Genomic DNA, 27,896 nt, shown 5'->3' on the forward strand with positions numbered 1-27,896 from the left:
CCCCCAGTGTCACTCAGGGAGAGATGGGAACCAGATGAACAGGTCTTAACCTGGGGCTTGATGAGTCAACTATATTGTTGAGAGTTTGCAGGGATTTTACTATTCCCCAGTATTGATATGGACCACTCCAAAACCAGCTTCAACTTCTTGCCTTCATCCTGTTTCAACTAGCTGTTGGCAATTTGACATTTCTTAGTCAGAGCTTGTTTTCCAGGTGAACAGTTCAGCTTCTCAATGGCTTGCAGTGATTACTGTCAGTTAGCACGGTGCCACAACAGGTTGTTCAGGCAGGAACCTGTGCTGTACTCTTTCACTCTTTTCCTCCTTGGCTGCAGCAATTATAACAGCCTGAATCGCATCTAACCTTTCATTAATACCCACTGCCATGATTGTTTGCAAAGTCACAGTCATAGCTCCAGGATACTGAAAACTCTTCCCAGTGATAAACCTTGGAAAAGATGCTTAGAATAGTTTTAGCAGACTTGGGGTTCTCTGTAGGCGTACATTTAAAATCTCTGAAAATTGTGGAAGGCATGAAAGATGATGATACAGCTGGGAATTTTTGGTGTTTATCAGTTTGAAAACCACACCACCATCGGCAGCAGTACAACGAATGAAATTAATGGTTTTGCTTTCTGTATATGATGGTGGAAATGAGGGCAGCGTAGCTCATTGAATTAATTTGCCATAAATATTTGATGTGTCTTTTAAAATCACCAAATTCTCATTTAGGGGTTAAAAACATAGAATCGAGTTCAAAAACCACTCAGCAGATCTCAGCACTCAGTGTGGCCAGTCTGGTTTTTGCAGCTGTATTTATTTACTTTTATCATGATTGCACCTACAGGCAAAGGTATGATTGAGCTCGGCACTGTCCAGATGTGAAGCAGAGAGACAGTCTTGCCCTGGGCAACTTGTAATCAGGCTGACAGAGAAATGGATGTGCTGAAGCCTTTTGAAAACCTGGCTAGGACTACAGGCATGCTGACTGTGTTTCAGGTGGTGGGATCCTATTGCTGCTTTGTTTATGAATCCTTACTTAAGTATTATTTCCACATCCCTAATCATGACTTTGATTTACGTAGCTAAAACTGGCAGAGATTTTGGTTATTACTTTCTGAAAAATTTTGATTTAGGATCCTTTGGCTCTGTGTAAACATGTAATAATAGAATCATAGAATTTAATAATCACAGAAAAAATATTTCACAGACCACAGAGGTCTGTTTGCAGGCAATTTGGGAAGACTAGCTATCCACCTGGGCAATCTTTCTTCTTGAATGAGGGTTGTTTTTCCTTCGTATTCTGAGGTTTGGGGGTATTTGGTGTGCGCTTTTTTTGTTAATGTAGCATCTTTGATGTCTTTTCTGTCCTATAGGCCCTTTTGTTTTCAGTAGCAATAAATGAGTTATAGCCTATTCCTCTACAATCTTTGTCTTTTCTGCGTATTAATTCTCTCAAAGAAATGTCTAGAAGCAAGATAGATTTGACTGTGAGACACTGTCAGGCAAGAGAGTAAATAGCCTTCTCTTTTTTTTTTTTTTTTTTATTCTTCCTTTTTTTCTCTCACCCATCCCCCCGCCTGTCACTGAATTGTTTAACTTGAATAAATTATCAAGAACTTCTAGTAAATTAGTATGCCACCTGGGACGGCCTGTTGATTATTGTGTGATTTCTATTTACTTTTCTGGAATGGGCTGCAGTCTCAGATGAGTGCTTTTTTCAGGAAACTCACTTGTAGATATGACAAAATGCCATTTTTTCTGGATATAGATTATACTGAGAGTTTTTAATTAACTTTTAATTATGTGAAAGATGCTCTTCATATCTTATAGTGTTTCTTTTTTGATGTCTCATCCTTTCTGGCTAACTCACACCACTCTGGCTCCCCCCAGTCGTGCTGTATTACAGTGAATTTGATGGTGCTTACAAGTTTTTAGGAGCATTACCTCACATACAATTGATATAAAAGACCATAAATCTTTTTACGCTTTTTATCAGTGGCTAGCTGTGGTCCAGGGCTGCAATGGATTAAAACAGAAGAGGTGAAGGACAAGGTGTCCTGGAAATTTGTACTGGAATGGATTTTATAAACATAAGAAAATACACTATGTTGTTTGCAGGGCTAGTACCAACAGGAAAAAAAAAAAAAAAAAAAAAAAGGAACAATAAGGAAATTTTGAAACAAATCTTGAGGATCAGAAAAGGTCATTTGAATGTATTTTACAGCAGAAATGAGCAATTAAACATTGCTAATTATTATAACTGATGCTAGATAATTAAGGGTGGAATCTCATCCTTTTAATTTAGGAATCTGAGATCTTGCCTTATCAAAATGTTAGCTTGGACAACTCAGGGCAACAGACCCTACTTTACCTAGGCAACTGGCTTTCTCCAACAAGATAGAAACCTCTGAAAAATCCGGAGGTCAATCTAGTATTCCCAGCTTCAGTGCTTGCCCTTCTCCATGGGTTTAACAGGGAACAGCGTTTGTGGGGAACAAATTAGGTGGCTGTTGTTGAGGCAGCAGCAATCGTTAGGTGCCTCCATCTACACACTTTTTTTTCAGGATGGTACTTTCAGAGCCATACACACTCTGCAGGCTGGAGGAACGAGCTGGTAGAAAACATATTCAACATGTTTTAATGCTCAACAAGGGCAAAAAAAGTGTAAAATCCTCCATCTGGGGTGAAATAACTCCAGCAACTGTACAAATGGGGGGTGACTGGCTAGAAAGCAGCTTTGCAGGAAAGATCTGGGGTTCCTCTTTCAACTCCCAAGGGCAGAGAAGTGTCCCTTTGCAGCAAATAAACCCATCCGCATACTCTGGAAAGAGTGTAGCCAGCAGGTCCAGGGAAGTGATCCTTCCCCTCTATTTAGGATTTTTGAGATTGCAACTGGAATAAATTCTCCAGTTTTGGGTTCCCCAGGACAAGAGACGAATTGACATAGCAGAGGGAGTCCAGTGAAGGAGCAGTTAGATCCAGCACTGGGGGACAAAAAATGTGAGACAATGCTCAGGGGAGATCCTATTGCTGTCTAAAACCAGATGTGCATGAAACTGGACTCAGACTCTTCTCAGCAGTGTGAACTGGAGGTAGTGCCAACACCAGCTGGAACGTGTCAAACTCCAATGGCTTACAAGGAAACAAATTTTTATGGTGAGGGTCATTGAACACTGGAACAGGCCATCCAGACTGTGTGATCTCCACCCTTAGAGATATTCAGGGCTGGATGGGACATGGTCCTCAGCTACCTGCTCTACTTGGCCTTGCCTGGAGGAGGAGGTTGGACTAGATGATTTCCAGAATTCCCTTCCTATCTGTTTGCATTATTCCATTCTCTTCAGTGTTCTAGGACTTGCACTGGACAAATAACTCCCAATACCCCTGTCCCTTAGCACAACAGTTGACCTGAAGAGCCAAAGGAGAGGGGAAAATAGTGAGATAAGCTGAAGTTCTTACTTAGGAATAAGAACACGTTCATTTGAAAGAAAAGAAAGGGAAAGACTGTAAAAACATGCAAATTCCAGGCCAAAGAGCTATTTCTAGTGTAACACCTGGGCAATATCCATCTGGGTCTATCAAACACTGGAGCTGAGTCTCCCAGAATGATAATGATGCCTAATTACCAGTTGAGATGAATTGTTTTTATTCTGTCTAACCCAGGTTATTTAAGACTGCCAGTTCTCATTGGAAGACATATAGGTCCATTCTGTTTGCTGTATGTGCATTCCAGCTGACCAGTAGATCTAATCAAAAACATACACATCTGCACAACTGAGATTAGAAGTTGGCTCAGGAGCAGTAAGGTGTTCTTCCCTCATGACAGTTAACTCTAAGGTACTGAGACCACTGGAAAGAGCAGTGTACTCTGTGGTCCAAGTGTACAGTAAAGGGGTGAAACTTATTATTTGGTCATTGGAAGTGGATGGTACTTTAAACTGAAAGTTTGAGGTTACATTGCAATAGTTTGTAGGGTTTTTTTCATAAGAACAACTCCTAGTATCAACATTAACATTTTTTTCAGGATTAATATCTCATTGGCAGCGTTTGAGGGTGGGATGTGAGAGGGAGGAGTTGCTTTTTTATTTACTGCTAAAATTCAGTTCGTCTATCCTCAATATTTTGTGCCAGTTCCTGAATTTCTCTGTTTTTGTGGTTCTTCCATTTCCCTTTTTAAACAACATATGTATTTTTATTCCCATCCTGTTGGTATTGATGTGAAATCTAGAGAAACTGTGATATATGTAAAGCCTCAGAAGAAATTTTGTTACAGCCTCAAGAACTGCTATGAAAACTTGTAAATGCCATCACGGTGGTACGAGGAATGTTTTGTTTGGATTCTGCTTTAGATGGGATCAGTCCCAGGGTCTGCAAAATGGTCAGCTGGCAAAGTTCCTGCTGACTGAGAACAGAACTGGTACCCCAAGACTAACCTTGGTCTGATGATTTTAGAGCTCAGCGTAGCTGTCTGTCTTAGAAGAAAAAATAACAGTATCACCTGGATTTTCTTTTTCAGTAACAGTCATAATTCATAGCTGAATCTATAGCAATATTCTTGCCAAGAGAGAAAGCTCCTGAAATCTTCCTAGCTGCCTTCTGTCTCTGTAAACACACTGCAAGGATCAGAGCCTTCCAACATCTCATTTTCAGTTAAATACTATGTATTTATGAAAAAATTATCCACTGGATAAATTACAAACATTTTCTGAGGATTAAATGTTAGTAAAAGTGAGGGGAGAGGGGAATTTGTAGAAATGTTTGTGTGTTTATTTAGTTTACTTTCCTATTCACCTTTCAACTTTTCATTAAAATGTACTGAAAGAGAGACAAAAGAACATGCTTGGGAATAAGCAAAGAAACAATAACCCTTGTCCTAAATTTTACAAATCTAGCAAATGAGCAGAAGAATATTGTTTCTATTTCTGTCTTGGTTTTGATGATGTGCAGCCTTTTCTTTCTCATATACATATAAAAATATGTAAAAAATTGCTCAAGGTTTAGTAATCACAGTGTTCGGCTGGGAAGATACAACTCATTCCTGCAATGACACATGCAAGTGCTCTAACCATTGATCAACAGAGTCCGTGTCTCTGTCCCAACAAATATTCTTTATATCTGCATAAGGTGGAACAGCCCCAGAAGGAATATCCTCACCCCATAATTCCCTCATAGGCCTTAGGAATCACGCTGGTAAATCTTCTGATGCAAGATTTCAGCAATACATTTCAGTTATGGAAAAACAATGCTTTTCAATAGAAAAAAATGTTTTATACATCATCTTTCAAAAGCTCAAATGAACACCCATCCTAAGTACACCTGGAGAAAACTAGTGCAATGAGTGCCAGGTATGTGCATTTACTCTAAAAACCTACCTCAATATAAAATGGGTACTTTACAACTGCAAAAATCTAAGCCCTCATGGAAGAAGGTTTATTATCTACAGTGCTGCTAGAATCAGGCACAGCAGTACAGTATGCTTCCGAATATAAAAGGTCTATTCTTCAGTGAAGTCCTTTTTCTATTAATGAGATTCGCCCTAATGGGACCAAAAATTACTTTAAAAGACATTTCCTTTCTGCTTTTCAAGGGCTTTTTTTCCAGTCCATTTGGACTGGATATCAAAGATAAGGAGAAATATTTCAATAGCAAGAGCTTTTATAATTAAGCTTTGTAGCCTACATAATGGAGATATGGCCAAATTCAAGTGAAAAATAATTACTGTTTTTCCAGTGCTTGCTTCTGCTGCTCTGTCTCCCTTTTTTGTCCCCCTTCCATTTTCCCCTTCAAAACCACATAATCAGTTGTGCCTTATGTATGAAAGGCCTGCTCAATGCAGCTCTTTCCCCCAGGTTTATATTTTCCCCTGTGGTCTAGGAGGGAAGAGCTGTTCAGTCTTTAACTATACCCAGACCTCCATTAAGAAGAGCACCTACAGTTCTCAAAAGGAAGCAGGTGCTTCCTTGAAGGGTGAAGACTTTAGCAACTCACTTCGTAGTGCCAGGTACCCCTTTAGATATGGGAACAGATGAGTTCAAAATACAGTGCAAGACACACCTGAGAGACTTCATCAAGGCCAGCATGAATGGGGCTTTGAGCAACCTGGTCTAGTGGGAAGTGTCCCTGCCCATGGCAGGGGGGTTGGAACAAGATGATCTTTAAGGTCCCTTCTAACCCAAACCATTCCATGATATTAAGATGGACATGATGTTTATTTTTTTCCAGTCTTCAGGAACCTCTCCCATCACTAGAGCCTTTCAAAGCTCTCAGTGCTGTCAGCCAGCTGATTTAGCAACTTTGGATGTAGCCCATCTGGTTGCATGAACCTGTGTGTATTTGCAGACGTATACATACGCACACACATATACACACACAGAGCTCCAAGTCTGGAAAATGCTACTTATTCTTTGTGATTTGTAGCAGTCATTAAGTACATGGATCTCCATGAGAAGTGCTCTGTAGAATGGGGAGAGGGGAGTAGAGGTGCTTGAAGTTGATGAATCAGCTGGCATTATGGAATTCTTGGGAACATTATGGGATGGCCTTTGGCTGTGAGAACACCAGAAACCTGCTGAATATTTAGGATTGGAGGAGACAATTTGTACAAAGTGAAGTTCCCCAGAGCAGTGTTTTAAGAGCTGCCTTCCCAGAAAATTCTTATGCAGCCTTATAATAGAACTAAGTTTCATAATAAAAGGCCAAAAGGCACACTTGTAATATTTTTAAGGCAGACTAATGTTTTACGTATTACACAAGATGATGAGGTCCTGATCGATCCCATATGACTGATATTTTTAACCACTACAACTGCCTGCCTTTCCTATATATTTTCCCCCCATCCACTAATTACCGTCCACATAATTTCCCTTTGAGTTTAAGAGCCTTTTTAGCTGCTGACAAATTAACGGCTGGTGACTAGGAATAGTTTGACCTGTTTCTTCATTAAATGAGATCAACACACGTATGTAGTCATTTGTTGTGCATCCATTATCCTGTTTGGAAAACATTGTTTTATATTTTTGCTCTGTAATGTTTGCAGGCAGAAGATGTTTGCAGGTTTATTGGAGGTCTGCAAAATAACTTCTTGAATTAGATTAGTCTCCAAATACCCAAGCTAAAGAGATTGCTGTGTGTCTATTCTGTCTGGGAAGTACTAAAGTTTGTGGAAAAGTTGGTGAGAGAGTGAAACTTGCCCATTTCTGCTGTGCAGTCCAACTGCCTTTTTCTTTTCCTCCAAGTCACGCAAAATATCCTTATTTTATGGGCAATATAAAACCTGGATAGGGAGGATTCCCCTGCTGTGACAAGAGTTGGCGCTATGCCTCCCCAGTGCTGTTCCCCCCTCAAACTGCTGATGTTGAGCATACTGGGAAAGACTATCTGATTTTGTTCCTGGCATACTGGAGTGCATCGTTTTGAATGAAACCATTTAAATATGTAAAGATATCAATATGATGATCATCCCACAAAACATCTCAATATTAGGTTTTGCTCTTTTTAGATGTAGGAATTGTACAAAGGGGTCACCGTTGCCAAAGAATTACCAATAGTCAGGCTAACATTCAACCTTGCAGAAAGACCAAAGGACTCTTCTATTTTCACTTTAAACAGAGACCAAAATTAGTATGTGTAACAAACAGTATTAAGTTCCTTTATGTCAGTCTTAGTTACGTAAAAGCTTCTGTTCCTCTCAGTGTAAGTTCAGCCTGTGCCAAGAGATCCACTGGATATATTAAAGATATTCCTTATTACTAACTACTTGCTCATAACAGTGCCAATATGCAGAAGATAAACAAGGTATGTATATCTTAGCTCTTCAAGATAGGTGCAAATAACACTAGAAGAATTAGCTAAAGATTGTCTATGATGATGTTGAGTACTGTTTCTCCTCTCCCTCTGCTGTGATCTTTGACATATTCACACCTCCCTTATTATATTTCAGGAATATCAAATTTCTTAATATGTGCCAGGTTTTTAAAATTATTGGGCTGGCGGCATGAGTTACTGCTCTGAAGTGTTTTTGAACAGAGCATCCCTCATGAAAATTTGGCCTGCCACAGTAGTCAAGTGGCAACTATTTTCTGGTTCCAGCAGGTTATAGATGGGTGAGATTTGTTCCCGTGGTTCAGGTTGCTTACCCTACCCAATGCTTCTCTAAATAAAACGACTGAAGAATTGAGGTGTAATTGGTATTCCCTAGAGAGCTGGCATAGTCAGCATCTTTGAGGTGTTAAGTTATAGAGATCTGGCAGATTTAGATACATACAGGCTGCCAAGTAGTGCAACAGGGCAGGATTTTCAGGCTGGTCATCAACATCAGTCAGAACTTTTGTAGCTGTTTTCTCCATGGGCATTCATTATCATGATATGTAACCACCCTTAAACTTGCTTCCACGATAGTGAATGCTTTAGAGAAAAGCCAACTATTTCATGCTACTCTCAGATTTTATTATTTCAGGGTTGCCTAGTTGCAGTGTAAGCCAGTTGTTCTCCGTCCAGTTGCTCTGAATGCATTTTTCTGTTAAGGTGCTAACTCTGATGTTCATTCCCTCTTTAGCATGTTTCATGTGTTACCAACTGCTGCAGTTGGTAACCAGATCATGTTAGGATCCTAACCTTTTAATATTCACTCTGCATCCTAAAGTGCCTAAAATGTTGCTGGTACTAGATAAATAACATTACAGCTTCCGTTGTGATATTCCAAATGATTAATGAGCTGACCACAGCACAGGGGAGACGAAACTGTAATACATGCTTTCCATTAGCCCACCAGGGTTGCTTCATATGGCCTTTGATTGTGTCCTGAGATTATGTGATCAGTGTAGCAGATGTTTCTTGGGAGCCATCCTTGACATTCCCACCTTCCCTTCTCTTATGGCGGTTCTCATAGAGGCTAGTTGTGTTTTGTAATGTGTCTGTGTGACAGCTTGAAAGAGACTCTTCAAGAGAAAGTAAATATGAATTCTAGAGGAAGCTGTGAATGCTTACCATGAAAAGTAATACACTGCTCTGGCATATATGTACGTTCATGTATATAAGTATTCCATCAATGTGCATTTACACAATTACATAATCAGCACACACAAGATGATTTTCTAGCTCTTGTTAATTTTCAGTGGTTCATTAGTGAATAGATTTGGGTGCAACTTCCAGGAGAAATCTACAAGATTAAACTACTCTCTGGAAGGCATTTTATTTTACACTCTGCTTGGAATTACTCAAGGTTGATTCTTTAGATATTGTTTTTACCATCATGAGAGTAAAGGGATTCTATTACACTCTGCAACTTTGCCACTCTTGAGTTATCAGGTCTTTCATACCATCCAAGATTAAAATCATAACCCTTGGCAGTCCCCTTTGTGTGTTTTATGAATGCTGTCTGAGAAGCAACATCTCATTTACAATTGGGAGCAGGAGCTAGAGTAATTTCTGTGTCAGCCAAGCATATCTAATAACATATAAATAATCTAAATTGTAAAACCAAGAAAAATAGATGAGTTAGTTACTTAATCTGAAAAATGTTGAGGGAGTGACAGCAGTGCTATGAAGCTCTATGAATACTGCCCCGAGATTGGCAGGATTGCCACAAAGACTGTTTATCTTCAACACTCATGTAGGCATGCGGGTTTATGTGATGGTATCACTAGGAGTTTGGTGCTGTCCTGTGCCCAGCAACCTTGTCTCCAGTTTAGCCAAGAACCTTCATCTAGTTATTAACACTACATGTTCTTAATGGAAGCTAATTGACCTTAGTGGGGATGGCTCATAAGTTTGGATCGTTAAGGTTTTTGCTGGAGGGAGTCCAGCACTCTTTAGGATTGCATCCCCATAGCCAAATCCTCTATGTCCGTGGGAGTTCAGTCTACTGGAGGTGACTGTAGAGGTGTGGTGCTTCCTGGGCATGCTTGGCCTCTCAGTCCATGGGTGGTCTGTGCTTAAATCTAGAGTTCCTGTATTTTGATTTCTTGCTTAGCCCAAGGGATGTTTCTTCCTTCAAAGTCAGTTTGGAGTGCTCAGGAATATCAGGTATCTTGATTTCTGACCATATGCAGGATTATAGAATAGTAAAACGGCGTGTCTCATCTCTCTCAACGCTTACTGCACACATCTCCTGTGGCAAGTCAGATGCTGTAAATCTAGAAATATTTTCATGATGGAAGTTTTGACTTTTTCCCCCCCCCTATTTTAATACTAAAAGTATGGAAAGGAAAATAAAAGCTAGAATTAAAATTAATATCAGTTGCTGAAGCTGAAAGAGTGCAATTGTAATATCTTAGAAGATTGCTTTGTTTTAGAGAAAGTGCTGATTAAGATCAAATTTATCTTGAGTTTACATTTTGATTGGACCTAAACTAAGGGGAGGGGGGTTATATTTCAGACACAGTGCAAATGATGCATGTTAATATCCTGTGTTTATTGCCACTTGAAATTACAGCATAGCTTTGAATTGCTGCCAAATCTGCAGTTAAGTCTCCCTAGTAATCACTATGATTATTCCAAGTCTTCTTGGTAATAGTGGGAAGAAGAAGTATGATACACAAGCTACTGTAGCCTAAGCTGTCAGAGTCTTTTTGTCCTTTGGGGTTCAGATTTTGACTCTACCCAGTAGAGGGAATGGTTAGATATGCACGTTGGCCAATCAGTCCTGAAAGAGAGATTAAATAAATGGATTTAATTATGTTATTTTCAGATTTATTTGGCTTTTATATTCCCTCCTGCCTCACTAATTTTTCCTGAAATGAAGAAAAGCATAGCCTTTCTATATTTTTGGAATGCTTTAATTCATATGTTGGCATGATGCAGTATTTTTCATTTTTATTAGAAATCTTTTTTTTTTTTTTGCTTTCCTCCCTGTGCTTCTATAACATAGTCTATTTTTACTCATTTTCTTTACAATCCATGGGATAGTTTATCTCCTTGAAATATTCTTTTACCTCTGCTTGACTATTGAAAGTTGTAGATTTACATCTGATCTGAATGTATTTATGTATTATTGTGGTTGATGGGAAATTAAACTGATGGGAGATTAAGAAGTGAGGCCAGGGATAAACAGCATAATATAAAGTTACGATTTACTAAAAAAATATTAGGATAGTCTCACAGGAGGGAGAAATGCTGTGTAAAAAGTTGTTTAAAAGAAGCTTAAGTGAAATTTAGATGTGATTAAAAGCTGTTCTGTTTTTTGGATACACAATTATTCAAGCAAGTAGTTATTTATTTTGAGTTAAAACCCTCAGCAATCACAGTTAGTCAGCTCTCCAGATAGCATGTCCCAGTTGCATCCCTTCATCAGTTGCTAGCAGGAAGGTTTTGCTATTTGTTCCACTTACAAAGTAAATAAAACTTGTTATGGAAAGCATTTAATGTGGATACAATATTTACTCTGGAATATTTTTCTCAGTAAGTAGTGTTAGCCAGCAGGCAAGCCTGAGCACCCAGTGTGTTAGCTGTGGGAAGCAAATCTGTATGCCTGGCACATAATGATCAGTTTAAGCTATTGAAATATAAATCAGAACACTGAGTGAAATTGAAAAAATATTTCATTAAATGAATTATGCTGTGTGTGTGAATAAAAGTATAGTTAGGGACTCTGCCATATATGCTTAGACATCTACCATCTTTAGGCTATTTTTTTTTCTGATAGTTTTAAGTCGGAAAGATACATAATATTTTTGAAGGACAGCATTAGCAAATATCACAGCATGTTTGCATTTCATTATAGCTAGCATTTTTCTTACAACTTCAGTTTCTAGAATGACGTTCTCTGCAAGATGCTCTTGGGTCCTTGTTATAAAACTTAGATGTGCCTAATCTAAAGGCTCATTAACAGTGAAAACCACTCCCAAATTTATAAACCTCATTCCTTTATTATTTTGAAGCCAATCTTTTTGGTATTTTTGGAAGTGTAAGATCTGTTGGATCAGAAAAAGAAAGGAAGACAATAGCACTGTTGTCCAGAGATTACTGTTCTGTACGAGTGCAGTTTATGCCTTTTCTGGAGTATATGCCCTACTGATTTGTTGTCTTAGCTGTATACATTTTTTAAAACATTGGCAGGAGATAGTGAAGATAAGGATATTTACAGAATGTGTTATTTGGACTAGAAAACTGTATCAAAAGATATTAAGCTTTGTCTATGGAATCACTGCTGTACTGCTTCTAGCGATACAGCATGGAAGGACTTAGCTGCAAGCTAAGCATGGGTCTCAGGACCAGCCTTGTGCACGTGTTAATATGTGAGGATGTGCCTGGCCACAAACTTCAGCAGGAATTGTGGAGCCCACGTTGCAGCCTTTTGCTTGTGGAGTTTAGCACAGGACCAGGTCCTTCACTTTCCGTCATCTGGTCAGGGACCAACAGGAAGGAGCACTATATAGCTTGCTTAGCATGCAGATAGTTTGAATTCATTTATTTCCAAGAAAAGCTAGACATTTGACCCTGAGTTGCAGATGGCAGTGTGGCAAGGAAAATGAAAATCTCAGTGCTGGGTGTAAATGCTTCTTCGCTCCACCTTGCAACACAAGCAAAGGGACAGGGCAGCATGTTCAATTTTAGGTTGGTGCCGTGCCCTCTGCAGAAAATCTGCCAAATTGAGTGTGTTACAAGAATCTTTGAATGCTATATGTAGGTCACCAGCAGCATACTTGGAGTGTACACAGTAATAAATGAAACAGCTACTATTTGAAGAGTTTATGGAGGCCATTGGATACAGGTGGAATAAGAGATGGCATTCTTGTAGGTGGCATTTATAGAAGCTTTCAAATTTCCTACTCTAGGGTAAAGCATATAGTTAAAAAATACAAGATCATAGCAACATTATGTGCTCTTATTGTGATCTTACTGACCTAGTCACACAGCTAATAGAAATAGGTTTGGCTTAATATATGCTTTAGTGTAGGGTTTCAGCAGTGGACCACAGACCATGAAGTAAGACCCAATTCTCTCTCTTGTTCAACAACGTATTTCACTATGTGCCCCATTTTAAGTATATATAAGCTCTGCAGAAATTAGTGCAGCTGTGTATGTGCCTCAAGTACAAGTGCATATGTTTAAGTAACCTGTCAAATTACAGCATCTACAAATGTGGTATAGTTTTCCCCCAAGACCAATTGCAGTAAAAGCTCAGTCCAGCTGTCATATCTGTGTAATTCATTAGGAATTTCAAATCTTTAACTTCAGCTTTACTGTAAAAAAAAAAAAATTACTAAATAAAAATTGTACTGTTTTGCCTAATATATTTCCTTCTCTGTGTTCAAGTTATTGTAATTCTGTTTGCAAAACTCGTGGCCGTTTATCTCTGCAAGCAATTTACAGTCACTGTATCACACCGATCAGGATTCTGTGTTGACTTCTAAATCATTTGCTGAATATTCTAAATACATTTTCAATTCAGGATTTATTTATTTTTTAATTGTTTTTGAAGTGTGAGCCAAGTAGAGCCCAAGTGGACTTTGAAAATCCATGTTTTATTTGTAGGCTATCAGTTGATAAAGGCACTTTTTTTGAATGCAGACTGGACCTGTTTGATCTGGAAAGACAATAAAAATGGATTCTCACATTGGCATTTTTAGAACCACCCCTAAGATGCTAGACAACTGCAAAAGGTGAAGAAGTTGAAAAATAGTGAAATTGTGGTTAAATTATGTGGGGATAATTTGTTTGTTGCTGATACCATGACATGAAGCTCATGCAAGCAGACAGCTCAAGCTGTTAGTGTGGTTGAATCAAAGTATTATCTGTACCTGAGAAAGAAATGGGCATAATTGATGGGCATATTTTTCTGTATCAAAGTGAATTGCCATTTTACCCAAACTGTGTCAGGAGGAGGAGAATGGTGAAGCAATGTTAGAAACTAGTTCTTTCTCCTGGGTTGTTCTTCTAACTGTAACAGTGATTATTTTTACATTTAGTATTTATAAAGGCAGCCTCGCTAGGCAAAGTGATGTATTTATATGGACATGCTAAAATGAGTCATTACTAGTATTAATTCTTTTTTGGTTATTCTGAAGGTTTTCTCATGTGGCCTCATGAACCTTGTAGAGAACCAAAATTCAAGGCAGTCATTTTGAGTAAAGATGAGGATTGTGATCAATTTTATGTGATTTGCAAGAGAAGTTATAGAATTTAACATAGACAGATTTGGTCAGGGAAGATTAATAGGATCTTGCAGTCCTTATCTCTTTCATGCTTTTGAATTTCTTGTCCACAAAATTTTGATAGGTAAGGTATGTACAAAATCTGACTTTTATGCAAGAAAAATATGGCTGTGATGTCTGAATATATGTTGTTGTTTTTGTCTTTTAGATTATTCTTGTAAGTTCTTCCCATAATGACCGTGACCAAAGCCTTTTCATAAGCACGGATGAAGGAGCCACCTTCCAGAAACAACCCATTACTTTCTTTGTGGAAACTCTCCTTTTTCACCCGAAAGAAGAAGATAAAGTACTTGCTTACACCAAGGAAGGCAAGGTAAAGCTTGAAGATACAGCATTTGTTTGACATTTAGGAATTACTTTGTTAAGGAGATACGAATAACAGTTCTGATATGCTGATGTTGGGTTTTATGACATATCAGTTTCCCAGAAAGGGAATCATATTCTGGTTTTGAGGTTTATTTAAATATTTATTTTCTTCATCTCCAAATCTTTGTTTATACAGCCATTTCAATTGTGGCTTTTTCAGTTTATGTGGATATTGGTAATATTTATCCTTCTGCACAATATAGTTATATAGTACCTCTGCAACATGCTCCTCCCTAGAAAGTGACCATAAGCAATTACATTGTCATTTATAGTGCAGTAGAAATTTAATGAAGCTGAAATAGTGCATCCAAAGGCCGTACATGAGATGTAAAATAAAGTAGTATAAAATAAACAGCGCAGTCGTACAGCAGAAGAGGAGTTGGGGAAACAGCGAATCTGTAGAAATGTAGAATAATTCTCTCTTTTGTGTTTATACCACTTTCTGATTCAGGACTTGCATCGCAGGGTTTGTAAATTTTAGCCGTCTTTCAGATTTCTTTTGATTGAATTATAAAGCCATTTTTGTGAATGGGTTAGGCTAAGCACTGATGAGTGCTCACACAGTCTGTAAAGGTGTAGTTCATTTCTTTTTCACAGTCCCAAAACTGCAGTTGCAAAGTCACTGTGATTCTGGTCCTGGCAGTGGTCTTGACTCACCTCTGTCGTTACTCCTGTTTTAAACTGAAATTAGTAAACTCCATTTCATTTTAATCCTTGTCAGACTTCACATCAGGTGTGTATTTAGGTGGTGAGATTAGTTGAAGTTGTTCATGCTACAGCTAAATACGGCACTGATTTCAATGACCGAATCATAGAATTGTCTAGGTTTGAAGGGACCTTTAAATCACTGGACTCCAGATCACTGGAGTCCAACCATTAACCTAACACTGCCAAAACCACCACTAAACCAGATGTCTACCTGACTTTTAAATACCTCCAGGGATGACGATTCAACCATTCCCCTAGGCAGCCTGTTCCAATGTTTGATAACCCTTTCTGTGTAGAAATTTTTTCTGCTATCCATCCTAAACCTCCCCTGGCACAATTTGAAGCTATTTTCTCTTGTCTATCATTTGTTACTTAGGAGAAGAGCCTACCTCCTTTCAGATAGTTGTAGAGAGCGATAAGGTCCCCCCTCAGCCTCCTTTTCTCTAGGCTAAACAATCCCAGTTCCCTCAGCCACTCCTCATAAAACTTGTCCTGTGGACTCCTCATCAGCTTTGTTCCCTTCTCTGGATGTGCTCCAGCATCACAACGCCTTTCTTGCAGTGAGGGACCCAAAACCGAACACGGTACTCAAGGTGTGGCCTCACCAGTGCTGAGTATAGTGGTACAATCACTTCCCTAGTGACTTCCCTAGACTCTTAAAATGTGATTGGACAAAAAAACCTACAAAATACTCAGTAAAGCTCTGTAGGAGTAGCAGGAAGGGTTAGGTAACCTGATGGACTTTTCTCAGGCTTTCACCATGGCGCTAAAAGGAGTCAAACATAAAGACTGGTTAAGTCTCACATCTTTACCTAATATGTGCAGGACTAAAGGATGCCTTTGATTATAACTATGTCAGTAACCTGCTTAGATTTTGTAGAAGATCTGATATATTTGGCCTATGGGGGAGAATAATATGAAGTGATGTTGGCAAAGGAGGAGCTGAGAATCAAAATTGCAACATCACATAAAAAGATATCAACGTTCCTCAGAGATGGTGTTGATCTGAATTTGGCCTAGGGAAATGGTATATTCTAGTATACTTTACCTTCACCAAAAGAAAGTAGTATCAATCTAAAACTCAGGAGCTTTAGATAACCATAACCTCCTGTTACTCACATGATTTCTTACAATCACAGTTTTAAGAATATAAGAAATACGGGATCTCATCCTTCATAAATAGTAATCAGACTTCTCTGTCTACTGGAGCATCATGGCTTTTCTCACAACTTCTGATTTAATTTAGGACTTATTTTGTATTTGCAAAATATGCATTCTTCTTTCATTCAGAACCCTAGATTTTGTTTAAATAAAGCTCTAGCCTCTAGCTGACACTATAAATGAATGCAAATCCAGTCAATATGGTTGTATTAATCCATTTACTGCCTCAAATCTATACTTTCTTTTTCTGGCTATCTCAGTTATAATGAATAACAATCAGCTATTCACTGAGTCTATATAAATGTTTCTAGATATTTTTTTTTTAAACTCGATGGGAATGCAGTAGATTTTAATTGTTCATTTGGAGGCTGAAAGGATGAAAAATGGCAAAACTGAGAAAAGCCTTTTCAATTTTTTTAAAAAGCCATTCCACACATTTATTACATGAGTGGCAATAAACAGAATTCTACCATCTATTAGATGTATTTGCTGAAGCCAGAAATTTTAGCTATCCACTAACATAACTGTTTTCACCTCATATCTAATCATGTTTAGTAGTTTCATCATATGTACCTGTTAAAAAACAAAACACATTTGGGTCACATATGGGTCATAGTTTTTAATTAAATGAAGTTGAATGTGTACTTAAGCTGGGTACACATTATTTATTTTTTTAATTCAAATAGTGTGTCAGTTAAAAATTCCTCTCGGTCTGGATGTGCCTTATCAGTGCTACTTCACTCTCCCTTACAGTAAGATTGCAAGAGCTTCCCTTTACACTAAACTAAACTGTTCATTCATAAGCTCCCAGACTTTAGTCTTAAATGTATGTGAGGGCAGGCAGTTTGGGTTTGGTGGTGGGGATTTCATTTGATCTTTTTTGGCCCCTACTGCACAGACATCACTGTTGTAATGGCAGGAATCTTCTCTCATTTGCTTCTGAAATTCATCCATGAAAAAATTATATCCCTTTATTAATTTTCCAGTGTTGTCCCTTATCCTAAATAGCTCTTTTCCCTCATGCCAGGAATCTCTTGAATTCTTGGCTTTCTTTGCAGCTTGGACACCAGGGTTAGGGCAGTGCATTAAATGATCAGCTCTTCCAGATTTATAGTGGTCTGCTGAGGCTGGTAACTAGCTGAGAAGGGTCCACCCTTTTAGAAAGATGGTCAAACCAATGATTATCTTTTCTGTAGTGCCTGTGGTGATAAATGTTTGAAGAAATAAGAAGCTTAAGTTCTCTTACTTGCACAGTCTAGTGCGTTCCAAGCCACATCCCTCCCTCCCAAGAGCTACGTGCTGTAAAATATACTGGTTACAGCAAACCCTAACCCACATAATAAACCTAAGATCAGAGAGTTAGCAGGCAAATCAGGAGCCTGGCTCTGCAGCCCCATCATTAACGCATTTAGCTCTGAGGTTGAAGATTTTTTGATCCCTGATCATTTCTGTCTATGCATTGACTGGGTGAGCGCTGCAGTAAGCAATCTCAGTCCTGACTGTGGTTTCTTACCCTGTGGTCTACCTGCTTAAATTGAGCATGCAGTGGAACAAAACCCAGTCATTGTGAAGTGCAGAGTAGTTGGTAAATGCTCTCTTATCTCTAATTCAAAATTTTAGTAAATTTACCCATAGAGTTTATGCTAAGTTACCTCAGTCTTTATCTTTTACATTAATATTGCCAGTTTTCTATAGTAAAACATAATACATAACCATGGTGGGTTTTTTTTTTTTGATTTGTCATTGAACCTGTCATTTTAAAACAAAAACATTTCTTACTAATCCTCATAAGACACTCTTCCCCCAGAACAATCAGCGACTGAACTGTGACTTATTCCCACATCAGAGAAGAACAGTTTTACTTGCCTTTTTTTTTCCCTATTAGAGATATTAAGAGAAACCCCATCATATGTAAATTGGATCAAATAAGAAATGCATGCAGACAGCAGGGGGCTTTAAATCTGTCTTTTTAGAAGTCTGATAGATATTTTGTATTTCAACCAGAGGAAAAACATTATGAAGGCAAATGCTGAAGGAGTGAGATTTTTGAATAGCTATTTTATATCCCACTTTATTCTGAAGGAAAACAGCTTTCATCTGCACTCTTAATATCCATCCATATTAGCATTTGCTTTTTTACCAGGGGTGAACTGTTCAAAAAGAAGGTGGAGCTGGAGACCTCCTCCTCCAGGCCGTCATCTGCCTCTCTGCTCAGTGACCATTTCTCATGGGTCATAAATTGGTATCCGTGAAGCAAGCACTTAAGTGCATCTCTCCTCATCGAGTCTCTTAAGCATTTCTCTAATATTTTTTGGTCTTATTTTAGCAGTCTTTTAAATCCCTTGATTTCCTAGCTTAAGTATTTTTTGGTGGAATAAAGGCTTGAAACATAAAGGGAGTATTTGTACTTGTTTGGTCAATGACTGGGAAGAAGAGGAAGAAAAGTGTCCTTTTACCAGTCCTCTGTGTAATCATGCTGAAGTAAAAAAGAATCTGGCCCAAAAGGAACAGCGAACTGTTTTCATGGTAATCAAGAAGACATTGTCACTGAGTTTTGTTCATTATATACTATATTTTAAAAGATTCTCTCTATGAAAGGTTATTACTCTGAAAAACATTATAGAGAGCTCCTGGTAATGATTTTTTTTTTTTTTTTTTAATTGGTGTGCCATCTGTCATTTTAATACTGACATAGGGCCTGTCTTTGCAGATGTACAACATTAACAGATTCCTTTCATCTGATTTTATGTTTGTTTTTTTTTTTTCCTTTGGTAGGTTTATGTATCCATTGACTTGGGGAAAAAATGGATCCTTTTGCAGGAACGAGTTTCAAAAGATCATATTTTTTGGTAAGAAATCTGTTATTTTCCAAATAAAATAGGAACTGCAAAAATATTTCATTCCAATCAAGAAAGATGTTTCCAGGGGTTCTGACAGGGACAGTACAAGCCTTGGTGTCTTTTGCAGATTATGCCAGTGTTGCTGCAGCCACTGTTGCAAATTCATATTCATGCCAGTGATCATACTGAGAGTCAGCACGTATAGGGGTTATAGGTCTGGATCTATGGAGCCCAAGATTTAAAGAGAGCTGTAATGTCCAATGAAATTGCTCTTTGTTTTACTGGTGAAATTGATCTTTAGAAAGGAGAGCAGTCTTTTTGCAGAGAAAAATCTATAGCATTTTTTTAAGAGAGGTTGAATCAGACTTATTAACTGGAGTCATATATAAACTTTAGCTATTAAGGAAACTGGTGAAACATATGACTTTATCGAATACACATATATCAAATGATTTCATGTTCAGCTCAAATATTTTGCAGACTCTCAAAATGTTTAAGAAGTGATTTAAGCAGGTTGACAAGACGAATAAGTCAATGCCTGGTTTTTATACAAATGAAATTAATTTGAAAAGTGTATAACTTCTTCTACACTGAAATTAAACTTCTGATAGTGTTTTTAATTGATTTAGTATTTAAAAATGGTGAGTTTGCACATTCAACATTTATCTGATTTCTACTGAAAAAGCCAAAGAATTCCCCCTTTCGCTTTTTACTTCAGTGTGTAAGTATGGACAACACTTAATTGTATCATTACCAATAATTGGTATTCTTTATTACAGGATTAGTCATAACATGATAGACACTTCTGTTCCTTAAATAACTTTGATTTTAGTTCTAGAAGGAGTCCTATCTTTGTCAGTTATGTAAAATATAATTATCCACATGTCTGTAGAGCCGTATCTGGCTTTTAGCAATATTTTGTGGTTTGCTAGAGGTGCTGCCAGTATTGAAATGGATTTACCTGATCTTGATTGCAAGATTTGCAGTGTGTTTGGCATTCATGCTGTGATCCTCTTTGTTCTGCACATAGTTGCTTTTCTCTTGAGTTGAAATAGATACTCCTGTAGTTGAGGAAAACCAAAGCAAACAAAACCCCAACCTGCTTAAACTGCTGGAGTACAGGTTACAGAGCACGCAGAGCTCTTACATTGGCCTTTGGCCAAAATTTGGCGAGTCCAAAGGTGTGCTGGCATGTGTGGTGCTGCTGAAGCTGGGCGGGAGGGAGGTGACCCAGGGCAGGGACCGGTGGACAAGTTAAACCATGTTTCACAGAGCTGGGAGCACAAAACCTAACATGCCTTGCTGCCCTCTTGGTGTATTTATCCCTGGACATATCAAGGGAGCTTTTTCACACTTGCAAGTGCCTCTTCTTTGCTTTGCAACCTACTTAGTATGCATACATTTATAACACCAGCCTGCAGTTCGTTTTTAGTAACACCTATCTGATTTACTGCAGTTTGTCCCAAGCTTCTCTGCTGAATTACTTGGGTGAGTCTGGCACTTCCTGCTTACTTACTCCTGCAAAATATAGCCTTCTTGAAGAACTTCTACACAGCAGCTGGGGTTTCATAGGCAATACACTTTACAGATCTCTTAACTATCATGTGAAAGGGTATAACTACTTAGAAGCAACACGGTGGGGTCAGAAATGTCGTATCTGCCTTAAAACTGATTTTTCCTTAGCAAGGTTATTATATAAAGTGTAAATCAGGAGAGCATGTGGCTCTCTATCTTTAATCAAAGAAACTTTTCAAATGTATTAGGTCTGAAAACTGCTTGAGGTAAGGAAGAACAGTGGAGGCCCCTCTCTTGCAGATTGTGTAAAAATGTTTCTCTTATCTGAGTCTAGATATATTTAGCACACTTAAATTATGAAAAACGTAGCGTACCACTGAGATATGTGTCAGTTTTACTCTGACTCACACAATCTCTCAGTGATTTTTGTATGTAAGAATTAGAGCCAGCAAGTGCATGTTTTAATATTTAGTCTGTATTTTGCTGTGTGTCAGAATCCTTAAATCATGCAGACACAATCAGGGAAGTGTCCTGGAGCTTTGATAGGAATAACTCCCATGTAGTACTTCAAAGTCATAGTTATTCTTAACATCATAGTCCTCTCAGATAAGAAAAATAAATTCTAAAAATCTGTAGATTTATGACCATTAGAACTATATTCTAGGTTTTTGTTTTCTCTTTTTCTGTATATAGACCATTCTGATTTCTCTCAAGAACTGTGTCAGCCAGAAACTGCAAGGATTTAGGAATTTAGTGCCTCATCAATACCAAATTATCCTTCTCTTTAACTTCTATAGAAATTTGGTCTTTCATGATAGTGGAACTAATGAAAAGATTATTGATATCAGTGGGAAGTGTATACTACAATCTCTATTTTAGGAGCACAGAATATTTTCTTCCCAGCTGTGATACAGTGTGGAATATTCTTACCAGCTTTTTTCCCAGTTTGTTTCGTTTATTCTTTTGGAAAGGAAAATCAATCAATCCTTCATAGTAGGTTGTCTTCTCTTAGCATCTTATGAAGCAACAGGCTTCCTAGAGAGGTGGTCATTGCCCCAAGCCTGTCAGTGTTTAAGAGGTATTTGGACAATGTCCATAACAATATGTTTTAACTTTTGGTCAGCTCTGAAGTGGTCAGGCAGTTGGACTAGGTGGCTGTTATAGGTTCCTTCCAACTGCAAATATTCTAGTCTAGTCCATTCTATTCTAAAATCAAAAGAGCTGCAAGGCTGCAGATAGAATCATAGAATTGTTTTGCTTGGAAGAGACCTTTAAGATCAAGTCCACTGCCAAGTTACCACTAAACCATGTCCCTCAGTGCTACATCTGATAGATGTAAAGATGGTTTCAAAACATGTTCTAGAAAATTCTTCATTTTGCCTTGTTCTCTCATTCAAGTTGAAATGAAAAAATCAAAATGTAGGGGGAAAACCCTGCTCATAAAATATGGAAATACTGAAAATAATTGCTCTGACATTGTTTATTTAAAAGCTTTTTTTAATTATTTTTCAAAGCAAAATTGTGAAATGTGGATTTGAAATTAACTTAATAAAGTGAAATGCTGAGTCACACTAATTCAAAACAAAAAAGAATGATTTTGTATCAGCATTTAGAAAATAAACCTTTAATTTCTATATAGACACTCGATAGAAAGATTCAAATCCTTTTGGGTTTTTTAATTTGAAAAGTTTTATTTTTGAGCAATTTCTTGTGCTTTCAAATTAAAAAGCTTTGATTACTGTGACCAGTTTTACTGCTGCACGTAAACTGCAACTGGCCATGTACTATTGCCCCAGTGTGATGCTTTCTGCTTAAGGGATGTTATACTGCCCAGCCTTTATAAATACTTTTGCCAGTTCTTGGTGTGTTTGTAGGAGGGAATGCAAAGAGCTGTAACCTATCCCAGCCAAACATTAAGCACCCACACATCACATGGTATGTAATTGGTTTTATATATCAAGCCCATTTGGAAAAAAAAAAAAAAAAAAAAAAGGTGGGTGTATTATATGGCAGTCCTTGAGAGAAAGAGAGAGTAGGCAGTTTGGGATTCCTCCGGCTCTGCTGCCATTCTTTTCAGTCCCCAGGGCTTATGCACCAGTTCAGTTCCTTTTGATTTCTCAAAATAGAACTTAGTAATACATAAGCAAAGAATAGATTGTGAATCAGCTGTCTACACCAGCACAAACATACCCCAGGACAGTAAGTCATGAATTGGTAATTATGAGAGAATTAAGCCCAGCACATTTCCTTTATGATTCTGTCTAGAGCCTTAGAAATGCTTTATCCTTGACACACTAGAATATGCGGATCCTATGCTGTGGGTATCTGTTACTCTTATTTTTAGCTGTAGGTTCTCCATTTTCATGAGAGGTGAGAACATAAAAATAAAAAATGACAAGTTTATTTGGGTAGAGCAGTTGTTCTGAGGGGACTGAAGTTCTGTTCTCATCATGAAACCCCACAAGAGTAATCAATCACAGCCCTACCCATTAATGTCAAGTGTAGTGGGTTCCTGGCTATTCAAGTGTCAGGTGAAAGAGGAGATTTCAGCGATGTTATGCCCTGAAGGAAAAAGAAATGCAAAGAGGATTTCATTGAGCCTTTAACATTGAATTTTGTGGGAAAGGCTCTTGCCTGGGAAGCCAAGAATCCGTGTGGGCAGTCATTCTTATGTGTGACTTAATCACTTGGATGGTATTTGTTTCTACTGCTTTCTGTGTGCTGATGTCTATGTCTCTATTGGGTTTATGTGGCAAAGTTTGGTAGCAAGGGTGTTCACAGCTTCTGTAAGAAGAGGCCAGGAGCTGCCCCCATGTCAGACAGAGGCAGTTCCAGACGGCTCCAAGACAGACTTACCACTGGCCAAAGGTGAGCCCATGAGTGACACTAGTGGCACCTCTGTGGTAACCCATGGCAGGGGGGTTAGAACTCAATGATCTTTAAGGTCCCTTCCAACTCTAACTATTTTATGATTCTATATTTAAGAAAGGGTAAAAAAGCTGCACAACAGCATCTGGGATATAGGAGTGAGAAAAATGCGAAAGAAGCAACTCTGCAGACACAAAAGTCAGTGAAGAGGGAGGGGGAGGAGGTGCTCCAGGTGCCGAAGTAGAGATTCCCTTGCAGCCTGTGGTGAAGACCATGGTAAGGCAGGCTGTTCCCCTGCAGCTTGTGGAGGTCCACAGTGGAACAGATAGTCACCAGCAGCCCATGGAGGACTCCATGCTGGAGCAGGTGGATGCCTGAAAGAGGCTGTCACCCTGTGAAGAGCCTGTGCTGGAGCAGGCTCCTGGCAAGACCTGTGATCCCATGGAAAGGAGCCCACGCTGGAACAGGTTGGCTGGTAGGACCTGTGGCCTCACGGGGGATCCATGCTGGAGCTGGCTGTTCCTGAAAGACTGCAGCCCATGGGAAGGACCCATGCTCGAGAAGTTTGGGAAGGACTGTCTCCCACGGGAGGGACTACTACCTGGAGCAGGGGAAGAGCATGAGGAGGAAGGAGTAGCAGGGACAACATGTGGTGAACTGACCACAACTCCCATTCCCCAGGCTACTCAATCAGAGAGCTTAGAAGAGTCAAGGACTGAAGCTGAATCTGAGGAGAAGGGTTTTTTTAGTTTTGTGGGTTTTTTTCGCTATCCTACTCAGTTACTAATTGGCAATAAATTAAATTAATCTTGCCCAAGTCAAGTCTGTCTCACCTATGATAGTAATTGGTGAGCTATCTCTCTCTCTTTATATCAACCCATGAGCTTTTCATCTTATTTTCTCCTTCTGTCCTGTTAAGAAGGGGGAGTGATAGAGTGGCTTCCTGGGCACCTGGTGGCCAGCTGAGGTCAACCCCTGGCAATGACAAACCACTCCAGGACATTGACTGAATCATTAACGGTGTGTCTTTCAAAGCAGATACAAAGGTAGCAAGGCCTGCAACACAAATAAGTCATAATCAAATGCATTTTTAGCCTGTATGAATCAAATCATGGTTTTGTCTCCCTGAGTAACCAGGTTGCCAGGAGTCAATACCATTTCAAGCTACTCAGCAAAAAATTTTGCATGCTTTTGACTTACTTTCTAAGCAAAGCATTGCTCTTAAGCCTACTGCTAGAAATCAAGCAGTACAAACTGAGAACTTGTTACTTTTTGGATAAACCTCATATTTAAATGTTATGAGAGAGGTGGATTGAGGAGACTGGCAAGTTTCCACGTGGCCTTTTATTGGAGGCTCCTGCACAGCAGTGAGCAGGTTTGTTTTGATTTGGTTTTGATTTCAGATGTCCTGTTTGAAGATGTCTCTGCATTAATATGCACCCAAGTGAACTGCATCAAATATTTAACAATGAAGAGATCCATTGGTGGTAGGGAAGACATATGCCCATAGAGGATTCCAGTTGATTAGCATTTGCAGACAACTGCTCCCCTGCAAAATGAGCCTGGACTACTGGAGACAAAGAAATGTTTCCTGCTTAAAGTAAAATATGAATCATAATTATGCAATAAGGGACTGATGCTTATGAGTCACATTTTGAGATGCATAGTATTATGTCAGTGGTAATTTTTGTTCATGTTATATTAAATAAATATCAAATTTCTGGTGAGTATTCATGTTTTTCTAATACTGAATGCAACTAGAATAAGATACTGGGGCAGTTTATGAAGAAGCGAGGTAGCTGAATAAAAGAAAAATTATTATTAAAATAATACCAAAGGTCTCATAATTGGAATTCTTAACAGAAAATTCTAAATTCTTAGAATTGCACCGCGGTTATTTAAAAATATAAAATATCTAATGATCGTATCGTGGAGTATACATTTATGCACAGACCAAGGCAGATGCAGAGGGTTTGTTAGTCCCCTCCATTGCACAATTTTCATGCTGATGTAACGCTGTTAAGGCCAGTGGAATTACCTGGTGGAGCACTAATGCAGAGACATGAAGAATTAGATCATACAACAGCTAATCTTTCAGGAGAATTTCCCTAAAGTCTGAAAAACTGTATAAGAAAGGTGTCCCTTAAGAGACAAAATTCAGGCCTGAGGGGAAACAAAGGTGCCCTGAATTTCCTTCTGCTTCTCATAGTGTTTTATTAGATGCAACTTTATGACATAAAAGAGGTTAGGCGTGCACAAAACCGTGCTGGCACTGTGACAATTTCACCTCTGCGCCACCAAAAGGGGTTATCTTGCTGCTTTTCTTCCACAGGTTTGGGGGTCAACCGTGATCCGATGACTTAAGAAGCAGAGAACTAATCCCTCCAAAAAGTTCTAAAATTACATTCTGCAGGATTAGTTTTCCCAAGAGGCTCAACATGGTGTCAGACAAGCACAAGGGAGATGATGGGAACTTGTGTTCACAGGAAAGGGAAGAAGCATATTGAGCCTGCCTATATTTATACCACCCTGCAATCAAGTTGGGCTATTTTAATTCTGAAGTGTTGTAACCACAGTGTTATGTGATCTGAAGTGCTGGTATGTTGCACTTGCTTTATCCAGCACAATATACTTGGTCAAGAGATGTTTCTTCTCCTAGAGGAAGACTTGCCTGATCTAAAATTTAAGTTTTTCTGAATTTCAGTGGAAATTTTAACAGTTGAATGTAAAGCGCTAAAACAACCCAAACCATGAATTCAGTGGCAAGCCCTCCTTTACCCAAGTAAAACAAATAAACAAAGAAATGGGCCCAGATTGCTGAGATATGACCATTTTCATTGCAAGCTACTCTAAGAAGAAAAGTGGGGAATTTTAACCAAGCCAAGCCAAAAACCCTACTGAAATTGAGAAAAATAAGTCGTTTCTGAGAAAGTGCTTGTTCTGATTGGGGAAAAAAAAAAAGTTAAAAATTGATGCTGAAATATCAACTAAAAAGGAAGAAGCTGTTGGATTATCAGAGTCCATTGTATCTATGCTTTATAAGACAGAAGAGGTCATGTCCTAAAGCCAGCTGAGGTACACTGTGCTTGTGAATGGATAGGTGGACACAATCCTCACACCGGTACAATGCATTTATGTTGTGGTAGTAAGTTTGTAAATGAAAATGAAAAAAAAAATAATTGTCTTACATTTCTCCTTCAGTATGAAAAAACCATCTAATTGGCCATTCATTTTAAGTGGATCATTTACTCTGTGTGTTCCTGTGTATATATTTTTTGCCTGTCATTTAAGAAAGCTGTATCGCATGGGCAGAGGGACCCAGGCTGTTTAGCCTGTGTAGTGTCATACGGCTTTGCTTCATGATTTAAGCACAAGTGAAATAACAGTATTGCTTTTTAAAGTAGTGTTGGCAGAGGAGTGCACTGAAATGAGTAGATTAGTTTATTCTTCAGGGAAATAGCTTCAAGTTCTCTGCATTAGTTATACTCTGATCTGAAGATTTTCTTAGCGGCTATAATATATGTGGTCTTTTTTTTTCAATAAAAGATGAAAAACCTATTTCTAAGTGTTTGTAAAGCTGGGTAAAGGGACTTAAGAGTTTGGAGACTGCTCTAAAGGTGACATTCTAAAGCAGACTTTGAGGGTATAACTGAGTAAACAGAGTTTCTGCTGTTATAGCTCATCTGTACAATTACGGTAATGAAAACCACAAAACATATTTTTAAAATATTCTGTTTACTTAGTTTATGCCTTTCAGAATGGATAAACTCTGTACTGAAAGGGTGGATCTTACCTGTTAGACTTGTCTAAAATTAGAGACCTACAGGTATAGCTTGATGATAGCTTCGTTCATCACCTTGTATCTTCCATCTTTGTAGGATCACCTTTAAATTAGAGAATTTGCAACACTGGGACCTGGCAAGCTCAATGGGATTTCTGAGGCAGTGAAGGAGAGGCAAGACACAGAATAGGGTGCCTTAGTCTTGTAGAGCAACGAGGAGAAATGCTTGTCAAACTGCAGTGTGGAGCGGTCATCCTAAATGACCGTTATTGTCAATGGGCACCCTGTTAGGTGATCCAGCTGCTTTAGGAAGAGAGGCCTTCCCTTTGGAAGGGAAGTAACTGTTCTAAAAACCTTCCTTGTGATTTATTCATCTACTCAAATAGAAGTTGAAAGGAGAAAAGTAGTCTGGGTTGGAAACTCATTTTCTGTCTTGAGGCAGTGTTCACTTAAACAGATCAGTTACAACCTCTTGCACTAAAAGATTACACTGGAAACGGG

General features: G+C 38.6%; 1 protein-coding gene across 1 annotated transcript in view; it reads left to right on the top strand.

Annotated features, from left to right (window-relative positions):
• The window catches only part of SORCS2 (sortilin-related VPS10 domain containing receptor 2), a 555,781-nt gene that overhangs the window by 394,249 nt on the left and 133,636 nt on the right, over positions 1 to 27,896 (top strand). The window contains exons 5-6 of the mRNA XM_014966703.1: positions 14,305 to 14,469; positions 19,167 to 19,240. Coding sequence (XP_014822189.1) covers positions 14,305 to 14,469; positions 19,167 to 19,240 — 239 coding nt within the window. The remainder of the gene's footprint in view (positions 1 to 14,304; positions 14,470 to 19,166; positions 19,241 to 27,896) is intronic.

The sequence above is a fragment of the Calidris pugnax genome, unplaced genomic scaffold (assembly GCF_001431845.1).
Source record: "Calidris pugnax isolate Ruff unplaced genomic scaffold, ASM143184v1 scaffold14, whole genome shotgun sequence".
Taxonomy (NCBI): domain Eukaryota; kingdom Metazoa; phylum Chordata; class Aves; order Charadriiformes; family Scolopacidae; genus Calidris; species Calidris pugnax.